Source organism: Lissotriton helveticus, chromosome 7 (genome assembly GCF_964261635.1).
Source record: "Lissotriton helveticus chromosome 7, aLisHel1.1, whole genome shotgun sequence".
Taxonomy (NCBI): domain Eukaryota; kingdom Metazoa; phylum Chordata; class Amphibia; order Caudata; family Salamandridae; genus Lissotriton; species Lissotriton helveticus.
In genome coordinates, this window is record NC_136068.1 from 1,806,988,294 (window position 1) to 1,807,015,216 (window position 26,923).

At 42.3% G+C, this 26,923-nt stretch overlaps 1 protein-coding gene across 1 annotated transcript in view; it reads left to right on the forward strand.

Annotated features, from left to right (window-relative positions):
- LOC144770791 (uncharacterized) overlaps window positions 1-26,923 on the forward strand; it is a 114,157-nt gene that overhangs the window by 78,825 nt on the left and 8,409 nt on the right. The window contains exon 4 of the mRNA XM_078655546.1: window positions 4,041-4,184. Coding sequence (XP_078511672.1) covers window positions 4,041-4,184 — 144 coding nt within the window. The remainder of the gene's footprint in view (window positions 1-4,040; window positions 4,185-26,923) is intronic.

The following is a 26,923-nucleotide window of genomic DNA, read 5'->3' on the forward strand; positions in this document are numbered from 1 at the left end:
AATGACGGTAAACTGATAAAAGTTACTTTTCTGTAATGCTTATTAAAATCAGACTTCACCATTGAATTTGATTTTACAAACTATTAAAATAGAAATGTAATTGTTTTTCTAGCCTGTCAAAAACCAGAGATAGCAATATTATTATTTTAATTTGTACTCTGGTTTTCTGCTAAAAAAGCCAGGTCTGCCACAGTGAAAATAGCCTTTGGGGACTTGTCAACATATGTATATGGTGACATTCATTTTCTACATGTCCCACATTTTTAAATACCTTGCATCTTAATTTGTAGGTTTCATGGCCTACATAGGGGTGACTTATTAATATACTGAAAGGGAGATCTCTGCCGATCAAAAAGGGTTATTTTGACAGGTTGCACTGAAGATTTTATACCGCAGCAGTCAAGCAACAATGGTGCATTTTCTACCCCATATATTAGGGCCTTACAGGTAAGATAAATGAGCCAATTCGGAATAAACCAATTTTAACATGCTTGAAATGGCGGTACCAACACTTTGCTCGTTGTTAGCAGGGGTAAAGTTCACAGATAGGGCTAAAATTGGAGTGAAATTACTAAAAATTGTTTTCTACAAGACTTTTATATCAGATTTATCCTTTAATAATTAATTAATTAATTAAGCAAACCAATGTTGTACTATTTTGCACTACGTATGTAATATACAAAGAAACACACTGAGTTTCCCTCAAACCAAGACCATGTTTCATATTTTATTAGTGGTGGAAATGTATTTGATTGGTTTTGTGTTCTGTTAATAGCAAGTACATCATAGTTGCTCTACATTTTATGGTGTGGCATCTAGCGTGTGCTCATTCTCAGTTACACATGCAATAAAAATAAAGCAAATCATTTTCTGTTCGAGGCGTATGAGCTGTAGATCATATACTGTGCATAGATCGCCATCTAGTGTTGGGCTCGGATGTTTGCAGTTTATTTTTGTTCAAGAAGTCTTTGTAGTCATGAGATAGGTGACTCCTAATTACGATGTTAGTGCGCATGGGCATCAACTCAATTCCCAGATTGTTTTTTCCGCCATTGGGTTTGGATGTAATTTCCTGCGCTCTCGTTCGGTATCGTCTTTGAACCCCCTTTGACGTGCAATCCTTCACCACTCAACAGTATTGTTCTCGATTGCATTTCAATTTCGATGCGCATCCTCCAACTTTAAAAATCTTCGACCAAGAACTTCAACGCGGGCCGTTGGGCCTAGCTGCGCCGACAATGACGATCGTCGATGGAACAGACTCCGTTTAAAAAATGCCCTATGTGTGATGCTAAATTGCCACACACAGACTTACACAAAGTGTGTAACCTCTGCCTCTCCCCCAAGCACGAGGAAAAACACTGCGAGGCCTGTACTTCATTCTGGTCAAAGAAACCATCCGTGATCGTCGGGCTCGATGAGATGAAATGTCACGCAGCAGCAGCTTGATTCCGGACATCTTCAAAGCAGGTTCCACAGTCCATCCAGAACTTCAACCTGCAGAAGAGGATATCTCCATCTCCGAAGCGGACGACTCCAAGGAAGATGAGCAGACTGTCACCCTAGCTCAGCAGACAGTGAGTACTACTACCCCGCACGACACCAAACCTAAGGCTCCGGTAACACCTTTGCCCTTGAGATCAGGTCAACAACACTCAAAACATTATCTGCTATCTTTTACACCTACTTCGCTGTAATACAGCATACGCACCTATAAGACTACATCTACCTGCATTAGCAGCTTAAATGCAAAACAGAGAACACCTGTGTTTGTTTCAAGTACCTGCTATTAAAGCTTTTATGGAAGGACTTAAAAGAATAATTCCCCCTAGATTTCCACCCTCTTCAGTGTGGAATCTTAATATTGTCCTTACAAGGCTCACCATATGAACCTCTGCACAAATGTGAACTACAATTCCTCACTTGGAAAGTAGCCTTCCTTATAGACATCACTTCTCTTAGAAGAGTGAGTGAGCTCCAGGCACTAACCATACAAGAACCATTTCTGCAAATGCATCATAACAAAGTCGTTCTCAGACCTAATCCAAACTTTTTACCTAAAGGTGTGTCTGCCTTTCATCTTAACAAGTCTATTGAGCTACAAATTGTTTCCCTCAACCAGACTCAGTGACAGAAAGGACTCTTCATACGCTAGACGTCAAAAGAGCACTACTCTATTACATTGAATGTACTAAGTCCTTTAGAAAGACTAAACAACTTTTTGTTGCTTTTTCCCCACCTACTAAAGGCAATCCAATTTCAAAAGCAGGCATTGCACGGTGGATTGTTAAGTTCATCCAAATATGCTACTTTAAAGCCATACGTACCTTAACAATTCCCCCTAGAGCTCACTCTACCCGCAAACTATGGGCTTCTGGAGCATTCTTAGGGAACATCTCCTTAGATGGCATCTGCAAAGCTGCAACTTGGTCTACACTGCACACTTGGTCTACACTGCACACAAAGCACTATTTTGTAGATGTGCAAGCAAAACAACAAGCTAGTGTGGGCCAGGCAGTCTTAAGAACACTCTTTCAAACCACTGTAACAGATACAGGTTAGCCACCACCACAAACAAAACTGCTGTATAGTCTATGCACAGTATATGATCTACAGCTCATATGCCTCGAACAGAAAATAAAACTTACGCCCACCTGACTCCCCAGGTACCTTTATATGTTGCATTGTTATCTTACTTAGATACATCTCACATGGATATCTCTTTCTATTTCTTACTAATGCCATCATCACCCTTTATGGAGTAAACAATCTGGGGATGGAGTTGATGCCCAAGAGCACTATCATCGTAAGGAGGAGTCACCTATCTTGTGACTACAAACACATCTTAGAACAAACACAAACTGTAAACATCTGAGCCCAACACCAGATGGCGATCTATGCACAGTATATGAATCTACAGCTCTACATGCCAAGAAAAGATGCATACTGGTAAGTAGCATTTTCCTTTAGTCACTTCTACAAAGTTTCTATGGTGAGACTCAAGGGAGTTTAGTTAGCTCAGACATATACATTAATGTGTATTTGACTCATTCAGTGCTACATTTGTTATAAAAAAAAGTACATGCACCCAAAATACTTCTCAGTAGTTTCCTGCTGCTTACACCACCCAATACCCCTGCCAACGCTGCCAAATTCCAGTAGCAACATAAATCCTAAACATCATTCTCCTACTCCTACAAGTGTAAGAATTTTAACTTTTCCAGACATTTAAACCTGTATGAATTGCCTGGATGTGCTGCTATTATTATTTTTTTATGTATATTAAATTGCCAAAAATTCTGATGGGCCTTATTTATGAAAAGTGTTGCATCGCTGGGCAAAAACAACGATGCAACACTTTTCATAGCGCCATCCTTGTGATGCGCCGCATTTACAATACAGTGCTTCATGTCACAAGGATTGACCAGATAAGTCAGGAATCCTGACGTATCTGGTGGTGCAGTAATGATGCATTGCTGGAGTGTGTCGATAAACTGAAGCAACTCCAGCAATGGTGTCATTACACATTGGCAAGTCTCATCTAAACAGCCCTGCATCACTCCTTAAGCTTCCTTGAAGCAGTCATACGGACTGTGACGAAGTCAAGTCATAGGAGTAGCGCAGTGAAATCTCATACAAGGCTTTTTTACATGGGAAAGCCCACCCTGCATACACTAGACTTGATGCAGGTATAATAGAGTGCAACACTTTAAAAAGTGAATTATCTGCCTAGATGCGTCACTTTGTAAATAGGGCGCAGTGTGGCACATTTTTTTCGGTGCCGCAGCATCACAACAAGATGACGTAGCGGTGGCACAGGCCCTCCTAAATACGGGCCTGATGTGCTACCTCAGAACTAGTCAAATAGCACCACCATACAGTGGACTTTCATAATTGCCGATGTTGATAATTAAGTGCCAGTGCAGAGAACCAGCAAACACCAATTCAAATTATGCACTGGACCCTTTTCTTGATAGTGCAAATTCTTCACACTTTGGCAGAAAATACAATACACTAATGTATGTTTTTGTTTTATTCAGTGCCTCCATCGAAAATGACTAAAACCAATGTGACCTGCCACTCATGCCTTGATATAAGTTCCACTTCCTGTTACTCCAAGGACACCATAAAGTGCACCGGGGATGAGACAAAGTGCATCCGGTACTCTGTAAAAACGACTTCAGGTGAGTCACTTGCAGGGTCATGAATCAGATGATGTACAAATAATTAATTTTGCAATTAGTTCATTGGCTGATGTCTCAATTTAGCCCAAAGCAGATTGTTGCGCTGTAGCTGCGCACGAGTCACAATTAATAACCCTCCCTTCTCGGATGCAATTCCAATCTGTAAACCACCAAAGAAATCAAACTACTATTTAAATGTTTGCATACCCGTTCCAAGTAAAGAAGGCACTCCATAACTGGCCAAGAATATTCAATCTTTAATCATCGCTTTCAACCAAAATCATCGATCTGTTATTATTCACAGATTAATGAACCTCATCAACGTCAATGTGTTTCGGATCTTGATTCATCCCTTCATCAGGAGCTCAAACCTGTTGAAATGAGAACAAGAAATGTCAAAATATTCTTCAAACCAAACCACCATTCCATACTTCATAGCATCACTACATCATTATGTACTAACAGAACTCGAAGCAGCTACGGCTCCTTTCACATATTACTCTCAATTTGTCTATGGCCCTGGACAATGAACCCCTTTGTTTCGGGTAAGTTTGTCTTTTATAATTACCCGATACATACATGCAAATAGAGATACATGCACTCAAAAAGCAGGAGCCCTAAATCTCATGGTGATGGAGGCTCACATAAAGTCAAGGGATTGATCGACCTTCTGATTGTTCTTCTGCACCCTTGGCTCACAAGCATGGGGGCTCACAAGTACAGGTCTGGAATTATTGCAAGTGATGATAGGTTGAAGGGATAGGGCGACGTATCAGCAGTAACAGTTGTTCGAATAATCCAGAGGCAAAGCTGGATTGCAATGAGCTAAATTACAAGCAGGCAGATTCTCCCAGCTGCCCCCACCTGCTTGTCTGTCTAAATTGCAGAAAAAGGCTCAAAGTTTCCCTTAGATAAATGTAGAAAAATGGGAGAGGTTTTTGAGAACACAAATTTCGAATAAGTATGGTAATTTTTCATAGATTTTTCAAATGCAAAGCAAATGTGACCTTTCACATAGATTTTGCTCTATGGCCTTGCACAAAGTTAAATACTAATATACTCCTATGCAATTCAATTTCTGAGGGTGTTGGCACCAATAGATCCTAGGCAGAAAAGAAATCTCATTTAGAATGATCTGGTCAATGGCGTAGCAAGGATGATGCTGTTGGTTCGTATGCAATCAAGGAATCTACCACCACCCCACCCCCCCTGAGTTGGAAGTATAAACAGCCACAAATTAAAGCCAAGTTGACCCCCTCAACCTCCTGAGCCCTGCTGCACCACTGACATGGGTGTACAACTTCACATGGCCTCCTATCTTTTTTTCAAAATCCATACAGATTTTTCCTTCACTTCTATCTTTTATTGTCTTTTATCTCACCACATTGTCCGGAAACAGATTCCTGATTCCCAGTAATATAATTTTTTGAAAAAGATGGGAAATTGAATGTTCCAGTGATTTCACCCATCTTTATGCCATAGCCAGCAGAGCTATCCCTCAAGATAGCCAGACCTTGCGGGTTCTGGACATAGAGCTACCACAACAGATCCATAGCACAGAAAACTCTTGATTCCCGCTCATATTCCAGACTAGAGCCTCAAACCACATCAACAATGAAAATATCATGAGCGCTGACAATATAGGTGAGAGCCTGAAGAGATGGTGCTTCCTGACCAACAAGACCAGTCTTTTGGTGAGTTCAAATATCATAAGGGACCTGCCCAAATGTGTCCTGTTTCTTTTGAGGCTAGAGCAAGTTAACAATTCTTTGCCGAATGATAAAAGCAATCTTACTAAGTAACTACAGGGTGTAGTGTATAACTCGCAGTGTGGTTGGGACTATTACACTTGCGTAAAGCCCAAAGCATTCATGGTATTGATCAGTTCTGGGGTTGGTTTTATCACTACACTGTCGATCCACAGGTTAAAATCTCTCATAATAATGTTATCCTAGGTGATGGCTGAACATGTGCAGTCAGTTCATATGTTTAATGCTGATGGGTGTTTAACAGTGTTTGACTTTTGAGGTGAAAAGGCATTTGGGTTAACTATATAGTTTGTTATTGAACCACAAATCACCATCAACCACCCTTAATTTTTATGATCGAATTTGTATCCTGGCACAATAAACTCTTTGTATTTGATAATTCAGTGGCCTTTCTACCACGTGTTCATTAACCAAGGAATGGTATTTAGACTACAACAAATAGTTATGTATTGCAAGGTTATGTTTAGCAGCTAAAAGTGGATAAATGAGGCTTAAATATACACAAGACTGTGAACCCCGACCACGAAGGTCAATAGTTAGCACCTGTTTGAGGTCAAACACACAAACAGTGATGGTAAGATACTTGAAAATTGTCTAAACCACTGGCATTTCCGATGGATAACATTCCAATATTTTTTCACCCTTTGTGCCACATCCCTCTGAACCACACTCTTCAATGCATATATGACCCTGCTGGCCAACATTGTCAGATCACATAGTCTCAATATAATTTCCTACGCAGACAACACCCAACTCATCCTCTCACCCACTGATAACTCCATGAGAACCAACTTCCACAGATGTATGATAAATATCGTCGACTGGATGAAGACTAGCTGCCTGTAGATGAACACAAAAAAAGATGGAAGTATTTTTCTTTGGCAACAGCAGCAACACATGGAACAATTCCTGATGGCCATCAGACCTAGGGCCAGATGTAGGTAAATCATATTTACCGACTCTTAAATACCGAATTTTACCGATTCGGTATTTAAGAGTCGGTAAATATGAAGTACCGAGATGTAGGTAAATCCAGATGTGGATTTACCGATTCTTTAAAAGTCGGTATTTACCGATTCGGTAAATACCGACCGGTAATGCTCCATTCATTCCTATGGGCTTTGAAGCCCATAGGAATGAATGGGGCATTTTATTTATTTATTTTTTATTTATTTAAGCTTTTACCGCGCACAGCTACCCACAGTGGGTTTCCCGGCGCCAGGGACAAACTGTAGAAGAAAGGACTAGGCAGCACCTGACTTGAGGCCACGATCAACATTTAACTGCGCTTAAACAGAAGGGTCTTCAAAGCCTTACGGAAATGTAGTAGGTTGGTCTCTGACTTTAGTGCTAGTGGGAGGGAGTTCCAGTACTTCGGGCCTAAAACAGAAAAGGAGCGACCTCCCATTCTTGCCAACTTAAATCTTGGCACTATGAAATTGCCAGTGTCCGAGGACCTTAGTGGGCGCGAGGGTATGTAAGGTGTTACCAACCCTTGGATATAAGTTGGAGCGCTACCCTGCCTGGCCTTGAACATATAACAGAGCGCCTTGAATTTAACACGTTCGGGAACGCTCAGCCAATGGAGGTCATGCAACGCGCCAGCAGCTGAAGTGCGTCTAGGGACGTTCTTCAACAAGCGCGCAGCCGCATTTTGTACGACCTGGAGCACATGTATGATGGCTTTATCTGCGCCCAGGTAAGGAATATTGCCATAGTCCAGGCGTGATGTTACAAGTGCCTGGACTACGGTTCTGCGAGAAGAGAGAGGAAGCATCCACAGAATCTTATGAAGCCACCGCAGGGTTGAGAAGCAGATGGCTGCAACCTTAGTGGCCTGTTGCTTCATGGTTAGCCTGTCGTCAATGATGACGCCCAGGTTACGAACTGCAGTGGATGGCATGGGCGCATTGCCAAGTTCAGTGGGCCAATGATGGGGGCCCCAAAGATGTTTGTTCCGACCCAGAATGACCACCTCTGTCTTCCGGTCGGTATTTACCGATCGGTAAATACCGATTTTTGGCAAGGGTGCAGGGGGTGTCACTTTGACACCCTCTAGCACCCCCAAAAAAGGTTCGGGGGCCATATGGCAGGCAGACCTGCCCTAAGGGCAGGTCTGCCTGTCATATGGCACAGGTGTGCATGCACACATGTGCATGCACACCTGAATCGGTATTTCACCATCAAATTGAATTTGATGGTAAAATACCGATTTCTTAGGCCTTGTGGGACTCATAAGAGTCCCACCTACATATCGATTTTACAGATTCTGTAAATATACCGGTCGGTAAATTTTCCGACCGGTATATTTACAGATTTGGTAAAATTACCGATCGGTAAATTTACCGAACGGTAAATTTACCGATTCTGCCCCCTACATCTCAAATTCCTTTTACCGGTCGGTAACGGCCGAATTCGGCCGTTACCGACCGGTAAAACCCTACCTACATCTGGCCCCTAGTGTTATATTCCCCAGTTAGGACCATGTAGCGAAGCAGCTTATCTCTTATATTGTCCTCACAAATAACATTTTCTGCTGTGACCGTTTGCACATATTTGGGTGCATGACAATGTTGAATTAGTTTCCCTGAAACGAAAGTTGTTAACATATCAAGCTTCGCACAACATTATCAAAATGCCCTGAACATCATGTACAAGGTCTCGCTTTGCACAAAGTACAAATCTCTTCACTATCTTTATCAATGGGTGACAGGGCTATCTACATATCCATAACATCACTAATCAATACACATATCACAAGCTCCTTTCTATTATAAAAGATGAGCATCCCAATTGATTAGTAGAGGAGGCACTTCCGCTGACACTGAAGGGCCTTGCATGCTGAGAATTCACCAAGCAGTAGTCTCACATCTTGTGAGGGATGTCCAGTTCATGCCCAAATGGTCCTTCTCTCTATCCCATCAGGTAATGGGGTTGGATCGCCCCTTGGGGGGGATTCTTGGCTCTACACCTACACACACTCTATATACACTTAGAGTAGAGTCCGCCTCGTAGGAGTATGCCTGATTACTGCCTTGTTTTATATGCCTGCATATATACATTGTTTTAGCACCATGGTAGGACTCCACCTACTGTTTACACTTTTGGTGCTTGTAATCACTTGTATCTGCTTCTCCCTCCTAATCATTGCAGCACACGTATTTTATGCAAGAATAATGTTGGTTCAATAAATATTATTGAAAACGTCCCACTGTGTATTTTCTGTATATTTCCCTAAGAAGAGGTGAGCATGAGTGACTGAGCGAAAGGTTCTGTACTGTTTCCATGATCCGTGAGGGGTCAGGGTTATCATGTTCATTGGCGGCCAGAAACCATTCGCTCCCTGATAGGTTAGGGAGTCTTATTGTGGCACTGTGAACTAGCTGGTCTATAGACCATATCCTGTGGGGATGTCCAGAATCAATCTAGACACCAACCCCTTAGTTTATGTTGTCCAAACAATGCACAGGTCCTATGGATTGGTAGGAACTACACAACACTAGGACCCGCACCCACTCCCCCAACCACACCAGAAATCTTGGAATCCTCATTTACAACAAGCTCACCCTAAAATCACTGATGCCATCTCCTCTGCCTAATTCCTCACTCTGTGCATGCTATGTAAGATTTTCAAGTGGCTACCTCCACACACAAGAAGCATCGTGACAAAACCCCCCTTCATCACCAGCCAACTTGACTACGGCGACACCCTCTAAGTAGGAATTGCTGCACACCTTGTACAGAGACTTCAAACGTTACAGAACAATTTAGCCACACACATCCTCGGCCTTCCCTGACAAACACACATCACACCTTAACTCAGGCAACTCCACTGGCTTCCTGTACAGAAGATATGCCATTTCAAGCTGCTGACCCATGCATACAAGGCTCTAGACAACCAAGGATCCGCCTACATTAACCACCACCTGAACTTCCACCAACCATCGAGAAACCTACGGTCTGCCTCCCTCTCACTTGCCCATACTCCCTTCATCTATTGAAGCAGAAGTGGGGGATGTTCCTTCTCCCACATCACAGCAAAGACCTCGAGCAGCCCCCCAAAACCCAGGTTCAGACTATCTGCTCACTTCTGGAATTCCGACTGGCCTTCAAGACCTGGATGTTCGTATAGGCCTTCGGGACCTGCAAGCGCCTGGATACCTTATCAGGTGATTACCCACGCTTTATAAATCCTGATTGATTGACTCTAGTGAGAGGCCCATCTCATGCAGTATAGTACTGACTATCCTACTCACTTCGTAACAGTCCATCATGAATTGCGCGTGAGACCCCTCCAGAACTGAAAACACGGAACCCAGACCAATTTCGTTCTTATTAGTCCTTGTCAGAGAACTATAGCTTGGATTCTGTGGCGCAGCAAGCATGGGACTACCTCTGGGCATACCCTTTGCCACTCGTTTCACCAAACACACAAAAGATGCTGAGAGGAATGCTTGCCTTGAGTTGCATTCCAATCCATTGTTTTTTAGTATTCATTAGTGTGATGTCCAAAGTGTGACAAGTAAACCCAGACATGGTTCCTGTGCTCACTATGCCCCTTGAGTTAAGGTACACAGTACTGGCAAGTCCCAAATAGGCTGAAACTTATCTGGAGTTCCTGTATTCTGGTTTAAAGGGGGCCTGGCCCGGTTGTTCAGATTAGATTCTTCCTATTGGAGCAGACCAAGGTCAAGAGTGTGTAGACACCCTAAAGGAAAGTAGCCCATTGACTACTACCTGTCACTCCCATTAAAGCTCCAAATTCAGTATTTAGGTGGCACCTGAGACACCAGAATTTCAGATCCTGCTGACCTAAGAAGAAGAAGGACAGAGAACAGTTGCAAAGACCTAGAACAGAGGAAGCTGTGACTGACCTGGCACCAACTCTGCCGGCCTGCCGGCTGTCTTCGACAATTGCACCAAAGTCGTCTTGTCCTGCAGCTGTTGTGTCTCCAAAAGCCTGGTAGACTCACTTGCCTTCGAAAAAGAACCTGGAACTTCCTTGGACTAGTAGAATCAGTCCCCTACATGTTGCAGGTAAAGCAACCAACATCAGCCAAGTGAAGTACTAGACGCTTGGCCCATCAAAGAAGTGTCCCAAAGCAAAGTAGGGAAGCAGCACTCTGGGAGTCGTAGCCCAGCTCTCATTGACATTGTTAGCCCCTGCTGTGCTTCCTCTTGTCTCCAGCTGTTGAGATCTTTCCTGATGCTATTAGCCACAGCTAAGGTTTGTTGGTAGCCTCCCACCCCTTCAGTCATCTCTCCAACAAGAGGGCATGATACATCCTCACTCCTATGTTCCTGCATGACCTGTTTGGTGGCATCGACCACCATTTGTTGATGGAGCGACTGAGGCGCGCCTTTATTGCACCCGCCCCCAGTGACAAACCTTTCCACATGACCCTGCATCCATAGTCCCTGGGCAAGGTAAACAAGAACTGCCTGTTCCACTCAGGTCCTGGGACCCCAAAGACCTCTGCTCTGTAAGAGTATAGACCAACTCCGACCACCAAGTGCCCATCTGCACAAGAATTACAAAAGAATGGGTGCTTTTACTTATGAAAACGACAGCAACAGCATTGCATTGATGGTCCGACCCATCACCTGATTTCCTCCGTTGCTCGCAATACTAAATTGTTAGACAGTGACTGCTGTGTATTCTACATTGCCCGCCATGGTAAATATTTTGCGGATGTTTGTGCATTCACTTTTGCAACTGTTTTCAACTGCATACTCCGAAATGCACTTATCTGATCACTTAGTTTTGATGTCCAAATATATATAAAAATACATGGTATTTTTAAACATTAGTGTGGATCTCCTTATTGAGTTATGTGCATCATTTATTGACTCTGTGGGTATAACCAATGTCTAACACTTCCCTCTGATAAGCCTAAGGCTGCTCAACCACACTAACCCCTAAAAAAGCACCTTGGGATTGCTAGAGTAATCCCTGTCCACTCATAAGGGATACCTGGATTCTTTGCAAGATGTATCTCATTTTGATACATCATAAGAAGAGCTGGCTTCCCACATGCAGAAAACCTATATGTCTGTGCAATGTAATGATAATTTTAAATTGGAAATGTGTTGTCTTTATGGCAGTGTGCTATCACACCATGCATACTCCACACTATGCCACTCCACTTTACACTACTCGCCTCTACAACACTCTACACCACTATACTCTACAACACTCCTCTCCACTCTGTGCACTCCCACTCTGTGCACTTCCACTCTATGCCATGCCACTCCACCCCACTGTACAACACTCTACGACACAGCTTGCCACTCCACTTAATTTCCCTCCATCCCACACCTCTCTACTCCATTCTATCTGACTCCATTGTACACCACTCCACTCCAATCCCCCAAACCAATCTACCCCTCTCCACTCAAGTATACCCCACTCCACTTCACTATAATCTACTCCACCATAATCTACCTTTTTAATCTACCATACACTAATCCACTCAATCTACCTCACTTCAATGTACCCCTCTCCACTCCAATCTACCCCACTCTACTCCACTTCAATCTTCCCTACTCCACTTTACACAAATCTGTCCCATTCCAGTCTACTCCAATCAACCCAATCTGCCCCACTCCACTATTCCCTACTCCAATCCACCCAATCTACCCTACTCTAGTCATTTCCAATCTAGCTCACTCCACTGTAACCCAATCTACCATGCTCTACTCTACTCCAGTCTACCCTACTCCACTTCACTCCTAGTTATTCCACTCCAATCTAACACACTTTCAACTCCAATCTAACCCACTCTACATCAATCTACCCCACTCCAGTCTAGCCCGATCTACTCCACTCCAACCTACTCCACTCCACTCTATCCTACTTCACTCTACTCCACACCATTCCAATCCAACCTACCTTACTCAACTCCACTCCAATCTACCCCCTACTTCAAACTACCCCACTCCAATCTATCTCACTCCGGCCTACCCCAGTCTACCCCAAACTACCTTACTCTGTTCCAATTTACCCTACTCTAATCTGCCCAATCTACCACACTCCAAGTAGCCAGCACTACACCAATCTACCCCACTCCAACCTACCCCACTTGATTGCAATCTACCCTACACTAATACACCCCATTTATCCCACTTCAAGTAACCCACTCCACTCTAATCTGCTCCACTCCGCCCCACTCCAGTCTACCTCAATTTTCCCCCCTCCACTCCTCTAATCTACCCAAATATACCTCACTTCACTGTACCCCAATCTCTTCAACTCCAATGCAATCTACCCCGCCCGATTACACTCTAATCTGCCCCACCCCACTCCAATATACCCCTCTCCATTCTAATCTACACCCTCTACTCTAATCTACCCCACTCTTCTCCACTCAATGTGGAGTGGGGTTCTACACCACTACAATCTACCCCAATCTACCCCACAACTGTCTACCTCACTCTACCTCAATATACCCCACTCCACTCTAAACCAATCTACCCCACTCCACGCTACCCCAATCTACCACACTCTACTCTTAACCAATCAACCCTCCTTAATTGCTTACCCAATGTACCCCACTCATGCTTGTTTAAACCAACCTACTCTCTCCACGCTATCCCAGTCTACCCTACTCCATGCTACTCCAATGTGCCCCTAATTCTGCTCTTCTCCAATCTGCCCCACTCCAATCTACCCACCTCACCCCACACCACACCACTAACATAAAGGGGCTGACTGGTTTTCCAAAGTGATCACTAGGAGTTGGTAGTGAATTCATTTGTGGTAATGAAACAAAGCAGTGCCCCCCAGAAAATGTTTTTAAAGAATAGTTTGTGGGAAAATATTGTCTTTTAAAAACTCACTAGCAGTAAATGAATTTGTTTATGAAGTAGCTAATGATAAACTATGTCCAGACGTGCAAGGTAAGTTTTAAAATGTTTCCCAAGACGTTTCAAAAGTCTCTCCATACTTCCAGGAAAGGCTTCTAAGGCACCAGATCATGGTTTTAAGTGTTAACAAGCATTAGAAATGCAATAGGTCGGGCAATTGGTGTTAGAGCTATTGGCGTGCGGTATGGAGTGGAGGTTTGTGGTTTGAGTAGAAACATGTGTGTTGTATTTGAATTGTTAGTTGGGTAATTGTGTGGCCTGGATTTGTGGAGTGTAAACATGTGGCCCGGTGTGCAATGGAATTATGTGTCTAGTAATTATGTGATGTAGAGTGCAATGTTGTAGAGTAAAGTTGTGTATAGTGGTACAGAGTGGCGTTGCACATAATGCAATGGAGTACAGCGGAGTGGCACAGATTAGAGTGGTGCAGTATAGAGTGTAGTGGTGTAGAGTAGAGTGGAGTGGTTTCGAGTGAAATGGTAACGATTAGAGTGGATTGGCATAGAGTGCATTGCCATAGAGTGCGGTTTTGCGAAGCAGAGTGGCATAGAGTGGAGTGGTGCAAAGTACAGTGGAGTGGCATATCCTGGAGTTGTATAGAGTGCAGTGGCAAAGAGTGCAATTGTGTATAGTGGAGTGTGGTAGAGAGCATTAGCATACAGTAGAGTGGGGCATAGCAGAGTAGAGAGGAGTCTAACATGTGCTTATCATTTTATTGCTGCTAAAAATAAACCGAACATGTTTTTTCTTTCTTTGCTTGTATTCCATGGAGGTTATAGTCTGGCCCATTATGGAGCCTGTTTATACAAACAGGGTGACATGACATGCATGCATCTGAGCACTGACTTTGAGAGTTGACAGCTGGCTAAATAAACAGAATGATCACTGCTGCATGGAGGGCAAGCACTTTCTTAGTGGAAACATACAACTTCTGCCCAATCAAAACATGCATTCCTGACTCCAAAAATGTAGACGAAGGGAAAGCCCCTCTCTCTCTCTCTCTCTCTCTCTCTCTCTCTAGGCACACATAATTTTCTGCGAATAGCTGCACTGTCACGCCAGACCATGATAAAAAGGCTGTTTAACATTTAAACTACAGGCAGATTTGCACCCCTCCTCTTATAAAGTGCTAACACTAAACAATGAAGTAGTAGCCCAACAGGTTTATGCATCTGCTTACTTATGTGCGAGAGAGGGCAGGGGTGTGAAAGTGACGGTATATAGAGAAACAGTTATTTCCATGCATAAGTGAGAGGTAGAGTGAAGAGAGAAAGGATGAGAGAGTGCATGATAGTTACAGCAAGGTAGAGGTATAGAGAGAAGGTGTTTAGAGGTAGGTGAGGAGAAAGAGGTAGGGGGAAAAGATGAGAGAGAGTGGAGATGAAAGCAATGGGTTATAATGAGGAGGCTACACAAGCGAATCGAGTGGGATCAAAGTACTTAGAAAGGAAAAGTATTGGACCTTAAGATGAGTAAGAACAGTGAAGCTGCCAGGAAGTGTCTGGAAGGAAGTCTGTCAATCACCCTTAGGCTGTGCGGTGTGCATCCATTTCTATGACTGCACGGCAGCTGGGGGGAGGGGGGTTATTGTCGGCCCATTCTGTAGCGCTTGTGCAGCATGCATGCTGCGGAACATCCCAAAGATCAGACACAGAATCCCCAATGACCCACACATAATGTTTATTATGCGTGCATTGAAACAGTCTGCTGTAAAGTAGCTTTACATCACATGTCTGCGTGAGAGGAACAGAAGAGGTCTGCTGCTTCAGCAGAGTTAGAATTTAAACTCTCACCGTAGCTGACACATTTAATTTTTTGGGTTCGGCTCTAGGCTGCAAGCAAACATCTACAGAAGTGGATGCAGTGTTCATCATACCCGAGGGACCTGGATTAGTTTTATTTGCGGTATTAGTTTTGTGCTAGACATGAAACACAGAGAAGACAAATAAAGATCCATTAAATGTGAGCTCAGGCAGAGTCCGCGTTGTGGGCTTCAGGCAGCTACCAGCAATAGGGCAGTGTCCCCGCTGCAGAGAAGTAAGTGCCTGCCAGGCGGGCAACTACAGCCAAATTTCGGGGGGTGGCTAATTTTTCCAGCCATAGGCAGAGTGGATCTAAGAAGCGGTGAAAACACAACAAAGCCTCATTAACGACTGAAGGGTCGTTTAAAGACCTGTGAAGTACTCAATGTGGCTGCAATAAGACGGTTCCCTGCCCGGGAAGCGGTCTCAGCCCTGGCTGACACACACAACTGGGGGGATGAAGCCCGGTGAGTGGGTGTTACTCCCCTGGTGCCTGCATTGTGTGTTAGTAACTCCAATGCTTGCTGCTATAGGATAGAGATGATACAAATAACGAGCAATGCAGGATAGCTGCCTTACTTCCGGATCTTAAAATCACGCTGTTTGTGTTTGGTTTGAGTAATGGAAGTGTTTTCTACGGCCAACCTTCACCCTGTTCAGTGGAAGGAGCAGTTCGGCCGCCAGAAACGCTGTGTGAAAAGCTCAAGCAAAGCTTTTGAAGCAAGGAAGTGTTTATTTTCTGCGAGGCTCAAAAATTTCTTCTTTGTGAGGTTAGCGAGAGTATAATATATAAGCTAAGCAAGTTAACATGAGCAGCTATGCACCCTGAAACAGCTGAAATAAATAACAAAGTGTCCGGGGTCCAATTCCAGTTGGGTCGAGTCAGACGTTTTTCCTTTTGTAACCAACGAAGTCAGTTTCAAATGAACAGATCTCCTCACAGTTCAGCTCCGTCACGACTTTATTCCTAACACTGGAAGAATTGAAACCTCACAGTAAGGAGACTCCAAAGGACTACTTTGATGAATTAAGTTGCAGGCCACATGCGAGCAGACTATAGAGGACCTTGCTCAAGCCCCGATGCAGTTACGATTTAAGACAACAGCAATCAGCTGTGTAACCTGCTTGAGATGAGTGCCCTGGAAATTAGATCTGAAGCGATAATACATTTCAAAATAATTTACCAGCACGAAACGACCTCCTTCAGTCTCTGCTCCTAATCCCGCAGGGATGCAACCACACCACTGTAGCCCAACATCAGCCATAAATCACACAGACGGGCACAGCAGGGAGCGATAAAGTATTTCTGCTTGTCTGCTTAACAGCACAGATAGTATATGTGAATGGCCCAAATGCCGTGCGGCCACTATTTGAAATCTTCACGCATCAAGCGGACTAGTGCATAGGTAAGGGCACTGCATGTTTACTCAAAAGTTAAAAAAAGCCCACATCAGAAAACAAGGCACCATCACTGGGGGAGCTGGACATGGTGCTGCTAGATGACAGGCTGGCAGCGCTGGCCGCAGAAGGGGGATAGCAACGCTACGGCGGCCCCAGTCTGCACAGCATGCCCAGCAGCTGCAGCGTTGGTGGTGGTCTAACAGTTGAAAGTAAAAGCGTACATTGCACACAGGAAAGAAACGCAATAATAGTAAAAGTACGCACTGCACATAGGAAATAAACACAAAAAGCGCCCGCCATTACTGCGAGTCACAATAATAAAAAAAAGTGTTCTTAAAAACAACAGATGAAACGAGGAAAGTCCACGAAAGCGGACGAAAACTGTAGTGAGCTGGTGCTGCTTCTGGAATAAATGGAAGTGACACATCGCATCTACAGCCAATAATACGCCCTATAAGAAAAGCTATGCCAATGTTAAACAAATGGCAAGCAGCAGGAGAAATTAACCGGCAATAGGCAGAGTTTCTCCTAATACACAGATTACTTGATGCCTCGGAGAGGCAGCGCATGCACTGCCTATGCGAGACCTTAAAATGACATTTTCATCCACTGAGAAAGAACCTCCACAGCAAACAGGCTCCTTTTGGACACAACTGGACTCTCTTATTCCTTTGAATCAGCAAGGGGTCAGCTCCCCTAGACCTCTTAGAGGCATTTTATTTGCAGAAATTTAGGACAAAGCTGTAGGCAATCTCTCCACCATTCTATCAGAGGGTACAGGGAATTTATAAGACAAACCCATCTGTGGTTAAAGAGTTTTCCCAAATGGTTCCAGCTAAAATTGTAACACACATCCATACTATCTTTCAGTAATTTATCCACCGCCTTTCTCACCCCGGTACTTTATGGCAAAAGGAGCCCCAGAATGTGTTGTTCTATAGTTTTACAAGATTAAGGACTGTCTTTTGTCCAGGAATTCCTTCTCTCCAAACTCCTGCCAAAGCTAACCTTCTTTGACCACTTTAGAATCTAGCGGAACACCACTCATAGGCCTGTGTGCTTCCACCGGGGCTAAGCACCCCCTTCGCCATCAACTCTATTCAAAGCAGGCAATGTTCAGTAGCGTAGGAACGGGGGTGTAGTGGGTGCGGGCCGCCCTGGGAGTCATAACTCAGGGGGGTGATAAAATGGCTAAAACATGTGTTGTAAACACATAGTTTTGCCATTTTTTCAACCAGGGTGACGAGTCATCACTGAGGGTGGTGACTAAATGGCAAAAATTAGTGTTTTAAACGCATATTTTTGCCATTTTGTCAGGCCGGGGTGACAAGAAATTTTCCACACCGGGTACCACCTGACCTTGCTACCCCACAGGCAATATTGAGGAATCTTTGGTGGCATGATAGATTCACATAGAAGGGGGAGTGGGAATAAGGAATGTTTTTGCATACGGGAAGCTTTTTTTCTATGACCTCCTCTTCTCAGAAGGGAGTAGGTGTGTACGGTCCCTATGAGCCAGAGGGGTCTCAACTGTAAGAAATAGAATATAGGCACCAGCATAGGTGGGTTGCTTGGAAACAGAAAAATTGTCAGCTTTTGAAGTTTACCTGTGAAGCATATACAATAAACAGCCCATGCTGCAAGATGGAATTGTCTACTCATCTCCTAATAAGAGATATGGATAAAGGCAATATTCCAGGAGTGCTACATGTTTTTTTTACAGACCATGCCAATTTTACAGCTTGCACTAATTGAGTGAAGTTTCCAGTGTTCAAAACATTTCAAATAAATAGTAAAAATGGGTTGAATGACACTTGTGGTTTGACAGAGGTCAAGAACATCAGTTATATATCATCTATATCACAAGAATAAGTTTCATGTACAAATGGGCACGTATGGTATAGATTGAATATTGTTGTCTTTGGGTTGAAAAACTGTTTAGTTCGACTGGACACTCAATGTTGATCTTTCAAATTGAGGATGCTGCCTCCAAGAGTAAAGTTAATGGAAAATAATCAGATTGCCCTATTGGGTGAAAGCCTGCTCTAATTTCAAACCTGGTGGCAAAGTAGCTGTTGGAAAATGGCCATTTCTGAAGGATCACCCCGCATCTTTAGTTTTCCTCCTCTGGGCACTTTACCACTGCTAACCAGTGTTAAAATGCATGCACTCTCTCCTCTAGGCATGGGAACATCCCTTAATTTGAGCTCCCTGTGAGAGCATGAAGCAGTGTCTCCCCCATGGCCTATCCCCATAGGAGCTGAGGGAGAGGAGACAGGGGAGAGAATTCAAGCTTCAGATGGCCAAATAAAAAATGTAAACTGAGGAGAAAAAGCAGAAAGGGCCTTGGAGGAAGAGAAGTCTGATGCAGAAAGAGCCTTGGCAGAGAAGAAACTTTTTGTGGCTCATTAATTGAGTATGAAAGAACTGGCTATCAAGGCCAGGTAGTTAGATTCCAGGAGTGATGGTGGCAGCATACACACAGAGCCTGATGGAGATAAAAGGGTTCATATACCCAAGGATTTGGTGCCCAGTTATGTGGTGGGAGATGACATTGATAAATGATTTTGTGCCTATGAAGTTTTCCTGAAGGTTCAGATGGTTCCTGAGGAGCACTAGTGGGAGTGGTCTGCGGAAACATATGGTAACACTTACGAAGGACACACTTCTGACATAAGAGGTTGGGGACCATAGCAAGTATCCCTTTAAGAAGGCCATTTTAATTGCCTAACATGTGCTGACTCCTGAAAAGTATTGAGAAAGATTTAGGGACAGCCAGAAGCTTCCCAGCCAATACTGGGTAGATTTTGTCGATTACTCCAGTAAGGCAGTGAATGGCTGGGTCACGGGCAGCAAGGTCAGTGATTTTAATGAGTTGTACCATATAATCATGAGAGAGCACATGCTCAGTATTTGTATTCAAGATTTGCACTAGCATCTAGTTGACAGGAAGGTTGCTGAGAAGGTGGATCTGTGGGCTAGCACCACAGCATCCAAGAAGGTACCTGGGAGTGACCCCACGAAGAGTGTTTCAGGTTCCCCCCACCAGAGTGAGGGGGAGGTTAAAGATGACCCAGAAGAGTCCCAGAGTAAGGGGGAGGAAAGAGTTCTCATGACACATCTGAGAAACAGGGGGATGGTTCTCAGGTGTGATTCCCCAGGGTGCCCTATTTCCAACCCCTTTGCTTTAAGTTCTCCCAGATAGGACACAAGAAGCAGGGGGACTCGGTCTGTCCAGTGACACCACTCACTGGTGGGACCGCTACAGGAGTGGCCAATATGGCCTTAGGGGTAAGCAGTCCCAAGGGGCAGGTGATAGGCCATGCCTTGATCTCCTCTAGTTGGGAGATAGACTCAGAGGGTATGCTGGTGATCCCTGAGGGTGGGAGTTGTCACTTCCACCAAGTGAAAGTGAATGGGGTCCCGGTCACTGCTCTGAGGGATACTGGGGCTAGCCAGACCATGGTTGTGGAGAAGCTAGTTGCCTCAGAGCAGTACACTTGCCAGGTGTGTAGGGTTACTCAGGCCTATGGACAGGACTTTCTTTCTGTCCTATGGTCCTGGAGCCCTTGGAATGGGGTGGGGAGGTGACCCAGAGGAGGATCATAGTTAGTCCCCAAATGCTCGTAGACTGCATTCTGGGGATTGAGTTGCCCCCAGTGTCAGGAGAAATGAGAGGGGTGGCTGTCAAGGGCACCCTGACTGTTCAGTTTTCTGGGGGAATGACTCCCAAACAGACGGTACCGGATCCCAGATGGAGAGGCAGTGTGAGGGAGGACTCACCCCTATCGCCTGTTCATCCTCAGATTACAGACCCTGGGTTGATTGGCTAGTTTCAGGATACCACCCTTGATCTGGTGGAAGGTAGAGTGGAAGTAGGGTGCAAATCACCTGGGGCTACAGCCCGAACTCTGAAACACCTCAGAGGTCGGGGAAATTGCAGGACCCAATAGGGAACTCCATACCAGTCACTGACACTGACAGCGGTGAGTGGACTGTTTTTTTTAGTTTGTACTTTGTTTTCAATTTCACCAAAAATACAACTGGCAGTCTAAGGAAACACACATGTTCATATCATTAAAATGTATACAGACATGGCAATAGGAGGAATATGACATTCCATTAATCTGGAGGACCCGACCTGGTATCCAAATCCCCCTAAATACACTGTTATGTATAAATCCACAACGTATATTATATTCAAGTTGAGTTTATTCATTAAAGAGAAGAAGCACTCTAGCATACATCCGGAGGCTCCAGTCGTTGGCAGTAACTGACCTCCGTAACAGTTTATACATGTATAATATTTCATACAAACAGTTATCTGTAGCGAGGCATACATATTTGATTCATAACATGACACGTGAAGTATTCAAAGGGAAATACACGCGCGGGTCGCGCACAATGGGCATGTAATTGAATGGTGTAATGTGTGCGCGAGACATTGGAATGTGAACATAAGTGTGAGCGCGTGTATGGTTGTATATATAACACACCTTCCTCTCTTATAAAATGATAAAAAAAAATTGTACAATAAAACATATAAAACAATTTAACTTTTGCCAGATATGTAGGCAACGAAATCTGACAACCATTTGGGTTTTTTAGATGTTCTTTTTGATACAGAGATATCATTTTGGGTATCATCTTTTTGAGTGTTGATGTCATTCATTTGGCTATTAGGTTTTGTAGTTGAATTTTGTTCAGTGTGATCACTGTTTGAACAACAAGGTGTAATATTTTCATTTGATTCTCTATCTAAAAATGACATATCAGGTTGACTAGGATTTGGTTCTTTATGATAGATATCTTTATCTGCTTTGAGAATGGCAATTCTACTGAGATTCCAAACTTTATTGTCTGATAATCTCACTGAATTCTTTAGAACTTCTGTCACTTCAAAAGGACCCATGAATGAACTTTCTCCTTTTTTGACTTTCCATGTTTTTTTTACCTTTACTAACATACCAATTTCTATTATAGGGTCTATTTTTGAGCCAAATTTTCCATCAAAGTATTCCTTATTTGTACCATGAGTGCGAATGAGATTTTCTTTAACTACATTTAGATCAACTTTTGAAGAAGTAGAATTAATTAACCATGATGGATTTACAATAGTTCTGGGAATTCTCCCTCTCATTATTTCAAAAGGAGAATATCCAGTCATTGTATTTACATTTGTTCTGTACATCCATACTTTTTTAAATATTTCTATTTCCCATCTTTTTTCATCCCCATTGGTAAATTGTATGGCACTTTTGAGGACTCTATTGAATCTCTCTATTGTACCATTTCCACTGGGATTATATAAGGAAGTGGTGGAATGAGTAATCCCTAGTCTGGTAAAATAATCACTGGCTTTCTTAGAGCAAAATTGTACACCATTATCAGAAATGATTTTGATTGGTATTCCTTCTTCAATGAAAATTCTATCTAGGAAATTTAATACAGAGTCAGTGTCTATTTTCTGAACAATTTTGATAATGGGCCATTTTGAAAAAATGTCAATTGCTGCAATGACGTATTTGGACTCCTGACCAATGGGACCCATGATGTCTATAGCAATAGTTTCCCATGGATTGTTTGGAGTGTTGTGTGTACTCATATTAGGTTTAAGAGTCACTAATTATTTATCAGAATTTGCGCACACAATACAATTTCTGATTAATCGTTCAATGAACATGTCCATACCTGGCCACCAAAATACATTTTTAACTTGTTGTTTGGTTCTGACATACCACTATGTCCTTCGTGGCTTTGTAATACTATATCTTTTCTTATACCTATGGGTGGAATAATGCGTTCTCCTCTTTTAATGATGTCTTTACAACATGAAAGTTCCGTTCTTACTTCCCAGAACCTTTTTAAATCAGAATCTAAGCACTTCTTATCGGGCCACTCAGTGTTGATGTATGTAGCTACATCCTTCAAAATTCTATCTTCTTCATATTTCTTTTTCCACAGAGATTGATCAATTGAAATGGGACCTTCATCGTGAATTAAAGCAATCTGGAAATCATCCCATTCATTATGTAAATCTTCTTGTATGGGTAGGGGCATTCTAGACAAGAAATCTGCTGAAACATTTTCTTTACCAGGTACATATTGTATATCATAAATGAAGTCTTGTAAACGCATGGACATGCGTGCAATGCGAGCTGAGGCTCTTAACATACCTTCTGTAGTGAGAAGTTTTACTAAAGGTTTGTGATCACTCCTTAGGACACATTCTTTACCCCAAATAAAAACTCTGAAATGTTCTAAGGCCCAGATACATGCTAATGTTTCTCTTTCTATTGTGGAATATTTTTCCTCCGCTGGTGTAAGTGCTCTGGAAGCATGTGCAATGATAACTTCTTTTCCTTTTTCAGTTTTTTGAGTAAACACAGCACCTAAACCTTTTGAGCTGGCATCAGTAGTAATGATATTTTGTAGAGAAGGATTAAAGCAGGAAAGTGCATTAGCGGAACAAATAGCATTTTTTACATCACAAAACTCTTTTTCACATTCATTTGTCCAGTCAAAAGTAACTCTGTTTTTGATTAATTGTCTAATATTATATGTTCTACATGAAAATTCAGGCACATACCTGGCGTAGAATTCGACTAAACCTAAAAAGGATCTTACATCATCTTTAGACTGAGGATGAGGAGCGGATTCAATAGCTTCTAAAAGTGAAGGTTTTGGTTTGATACCATCTTCACATAGTTCGTGGCCTAAGTAATTTACAGAATGAACACCAAATTTGCATTTTTCATGTTTGATGGTAAGACCATGCGTATTAAGTGCACCCAACACTTCTTCTAAAGCAGCTATGTGTTTATCTTTGTCATCATTGAATACCAAGATATCATCTTGAAAACAGATGGTATTCTTGCAATCCTTCAAAATGTCCTGCATAACTCTCTGAAATATTGCTGCTGCAGATGCTAAACCAAATGGCATTCTGTTGAATCTGAAGCATCCAAAAGGTGTAATAAATGCAGTCAGGTCTTTACTTTTATCATTTAATTCAACTTGATGATACGCTGCTGATAAATCAATTGTAGAGAAAAACTTTGATCCTCCCACAATAGACAACATTTCTGAAATGCGGGGAAGTGGAAATTGATCAACAATAATATTATTGTTGAGGTGGCGAAGGTCAATGCAGAGTCTCACCTTGCCATTGGTTCGTCTGGCAACAACTATGGGCGAAACCCATTCAGATGATTCTATCCTCTCTATTATGCCTGCTTTGACTAGTATGTCTAATTCATTTTTGACTTCATCTCTAACGGCAAACGGAATATTCCTGGCTTTGTGTATTTTTGGACAAGCATTTCCTTTTAAGCGGATTTCGTGTTTAAAGTTATTTAACTTTCCAATGTTTTTTGAAAAAACTTTTGGAAATTTATTTAACATTAAGGAAGATATTCCATTTTGTTCATCAATTAACATGACGGGGTTGGAGCTATTAGGGTCAAGTACAATGTCGAGTTTACCACAATCAAACCAGCTAAGAACTGAAGGACCCTTTTTTGAAACATATAATTTTGCAATGCATTTTCTATTCTTAAATCTGAAAACTAAAGTTCTGAAACCTAAAATGTCTATTCTCCCTCCAGAATATCCTTCAGGATTGATGTCACTCTTCTCTAAGTGATTTCTTAATCTCGGTACAAACAGTTTTTTCCAAACTGATTCACATACGATAGAATAGGGTGAACCAGAATCAGCATACATGTTGATATTTACTCCTCCAATAATCATATCACATAATGGCTTTTTCTTAATGGTTGTGTCACTTACATTTAAGATTGTGGACTCCTTTATGTTTAGTACATAAGAACAGTTGCCGGAATCATTTGTAAAATTTTCATCATCACTATTGTCACTCAATTCAATACATTTCACTTTTTGATTGGTTTTGTTTCTTCTGCATGCAGAGGTAAAGTGCCCTATTAAACCACAGTTTGTACATTTTTGTTTTAATCCTGGACAATTTTTGCTATTTGCTAAATGCGATTTGCTGTTGCATCTATAACATTTTAGGTTATTTTTAAAATCTTCAGAATTTCCTTTTGAGGAAATTGTTTGTTTCTTTTTAGAGAAATCTTTATTTTTGTTTTCATATTTATGATTGATTTTGGAAACAATTTCTCTACTAATGGAAACATCTTTATGTTTAACCTGTTGTGCACTTCTACAAGAAAGTTCAGCTTTTCTAACAATGGATATTATGAAATCTAAATTTTCATCCCCGTTTATCCATAGTCTTTCTTGTATTGTGTCATTGCTGGAATGCATAACCACTTGATCTCTGATGAGATCTTCTTGCAAGTTACCAAATTTACAATCTAATGCTAACGTTTTAAGAGAAGAAACAAAATTATCAACAGATTCTTCTTTTGACTGTTTTCTCTGAAAGAACTTATACCTCGAAATCCCTATGTATACTTTAGGAGAACAGTATTTATCAAAGTCATATATAGCTTTATCAAAAATATTCATATCACCGCTTGCTTGTGAAGTAGGTAATTGATTGAAGGCTTTTAATCCTTCTGGTCCCAAACAGTGTAAGAAAATGCCTTTCTTTTCTGGTGCTTTCATTTTTCCATTGGTATCTAATGTCTCAATGTAATTTAAAAAATAAGCTTTCCATTCGATCCAAGGCATACAAGGAGAGCTACCAGCTGTCCAATAACTTTGTGGTGGTGATAGCGTGTAACCTTGAGCACACATACTGGTGAGAATTCAATTTAAGTTATGTAAAGTATTTATAAAATATACTTATAGCAATTAAATGAATTAATGTTTGTTTTCTTATAAAATTAAAATCAATTAATTTGAGTTACTTGTAAGTAGATGGGTAATCCAACGATGTAGTAAATAAATGAAAGTTTTCCTGTTTCAAATGATGTAATTTTCCAACTGTAATATGGATTTCAGTCTTTTTACCTGTGACTGGAGAGTCGTCGTAGAAGTAATTGGTGAAAACGAAGTCACCTCTTTAGTGTTCGTCAAACTTACTGTGAGTAGCGTTTTGAAAGGAAGTGTAGTTCTCACTTCCGCCTGTTCCGCTGTTCAAGTGCAGGGTGGATGAGAAACTTTCCTCGGCGCTGGGAGAAAGTCGCCGTGCTGACGCTCTGTTTAAAAGTAAGAAGTAGTAAAACTGTATTCCTTTTGGAAGGAAGTGTAGTTCTCACTTCCGCCTGTTCCGCTGTTCAAGCGCAGGGCGGATGAGAAACTTCCGCCTGTTCCGCTGTTCAAGTGCAGGGCGGATGAGAAACTTCCCTCGGCGCTGGGAGAAAGTCGCCGCGCTGACGCTCCGTTTAAAAGTAAGAAGCAGTAAGACTGTATTCCAGACCGGGGTTTGATGTTTCTGTTGTTGATGTCAGGAATAGCTTTCGTTGTGAAGGAGATGCTCCGACGATCATTTGAAATGAAAGAGATTTTTTTTTTTTTTAAGATCGGTCGTGAAATGCTCAGAAATGCTTCTTCCGAAGGGTTAAAGTTGCTCCGTCCATCGTCGCCAATTTGTTATGTATAAATCCACAACGTATATTATATTCAAGTTGAGTTTATTCATTAAAGAGAAGAAGCACTCTAGCATACATCCGGAGGCTCCAGTCGTTGGCAGTAACTGACCTCCGTAACAGTTTATACATGTATAATATTTCATACAAACAGTTATCTGTAGCGAGGCATACATATTTGATTCATAACATGACACGTGAAGTATTCAAAGGGAAATACACGCGCGGGTCGCGCACAATGGGCATGTAATTGAATGGTGTAATGTGTGCGCGAGACATTGGAATGTGAACATAAGTGTGAGCGCGTGTATGGTTGTATATATAACATACACTTATGTTGTTTCTACTCCCCAGTTTTCTCAAACCTTCTCTATGTTGAATCG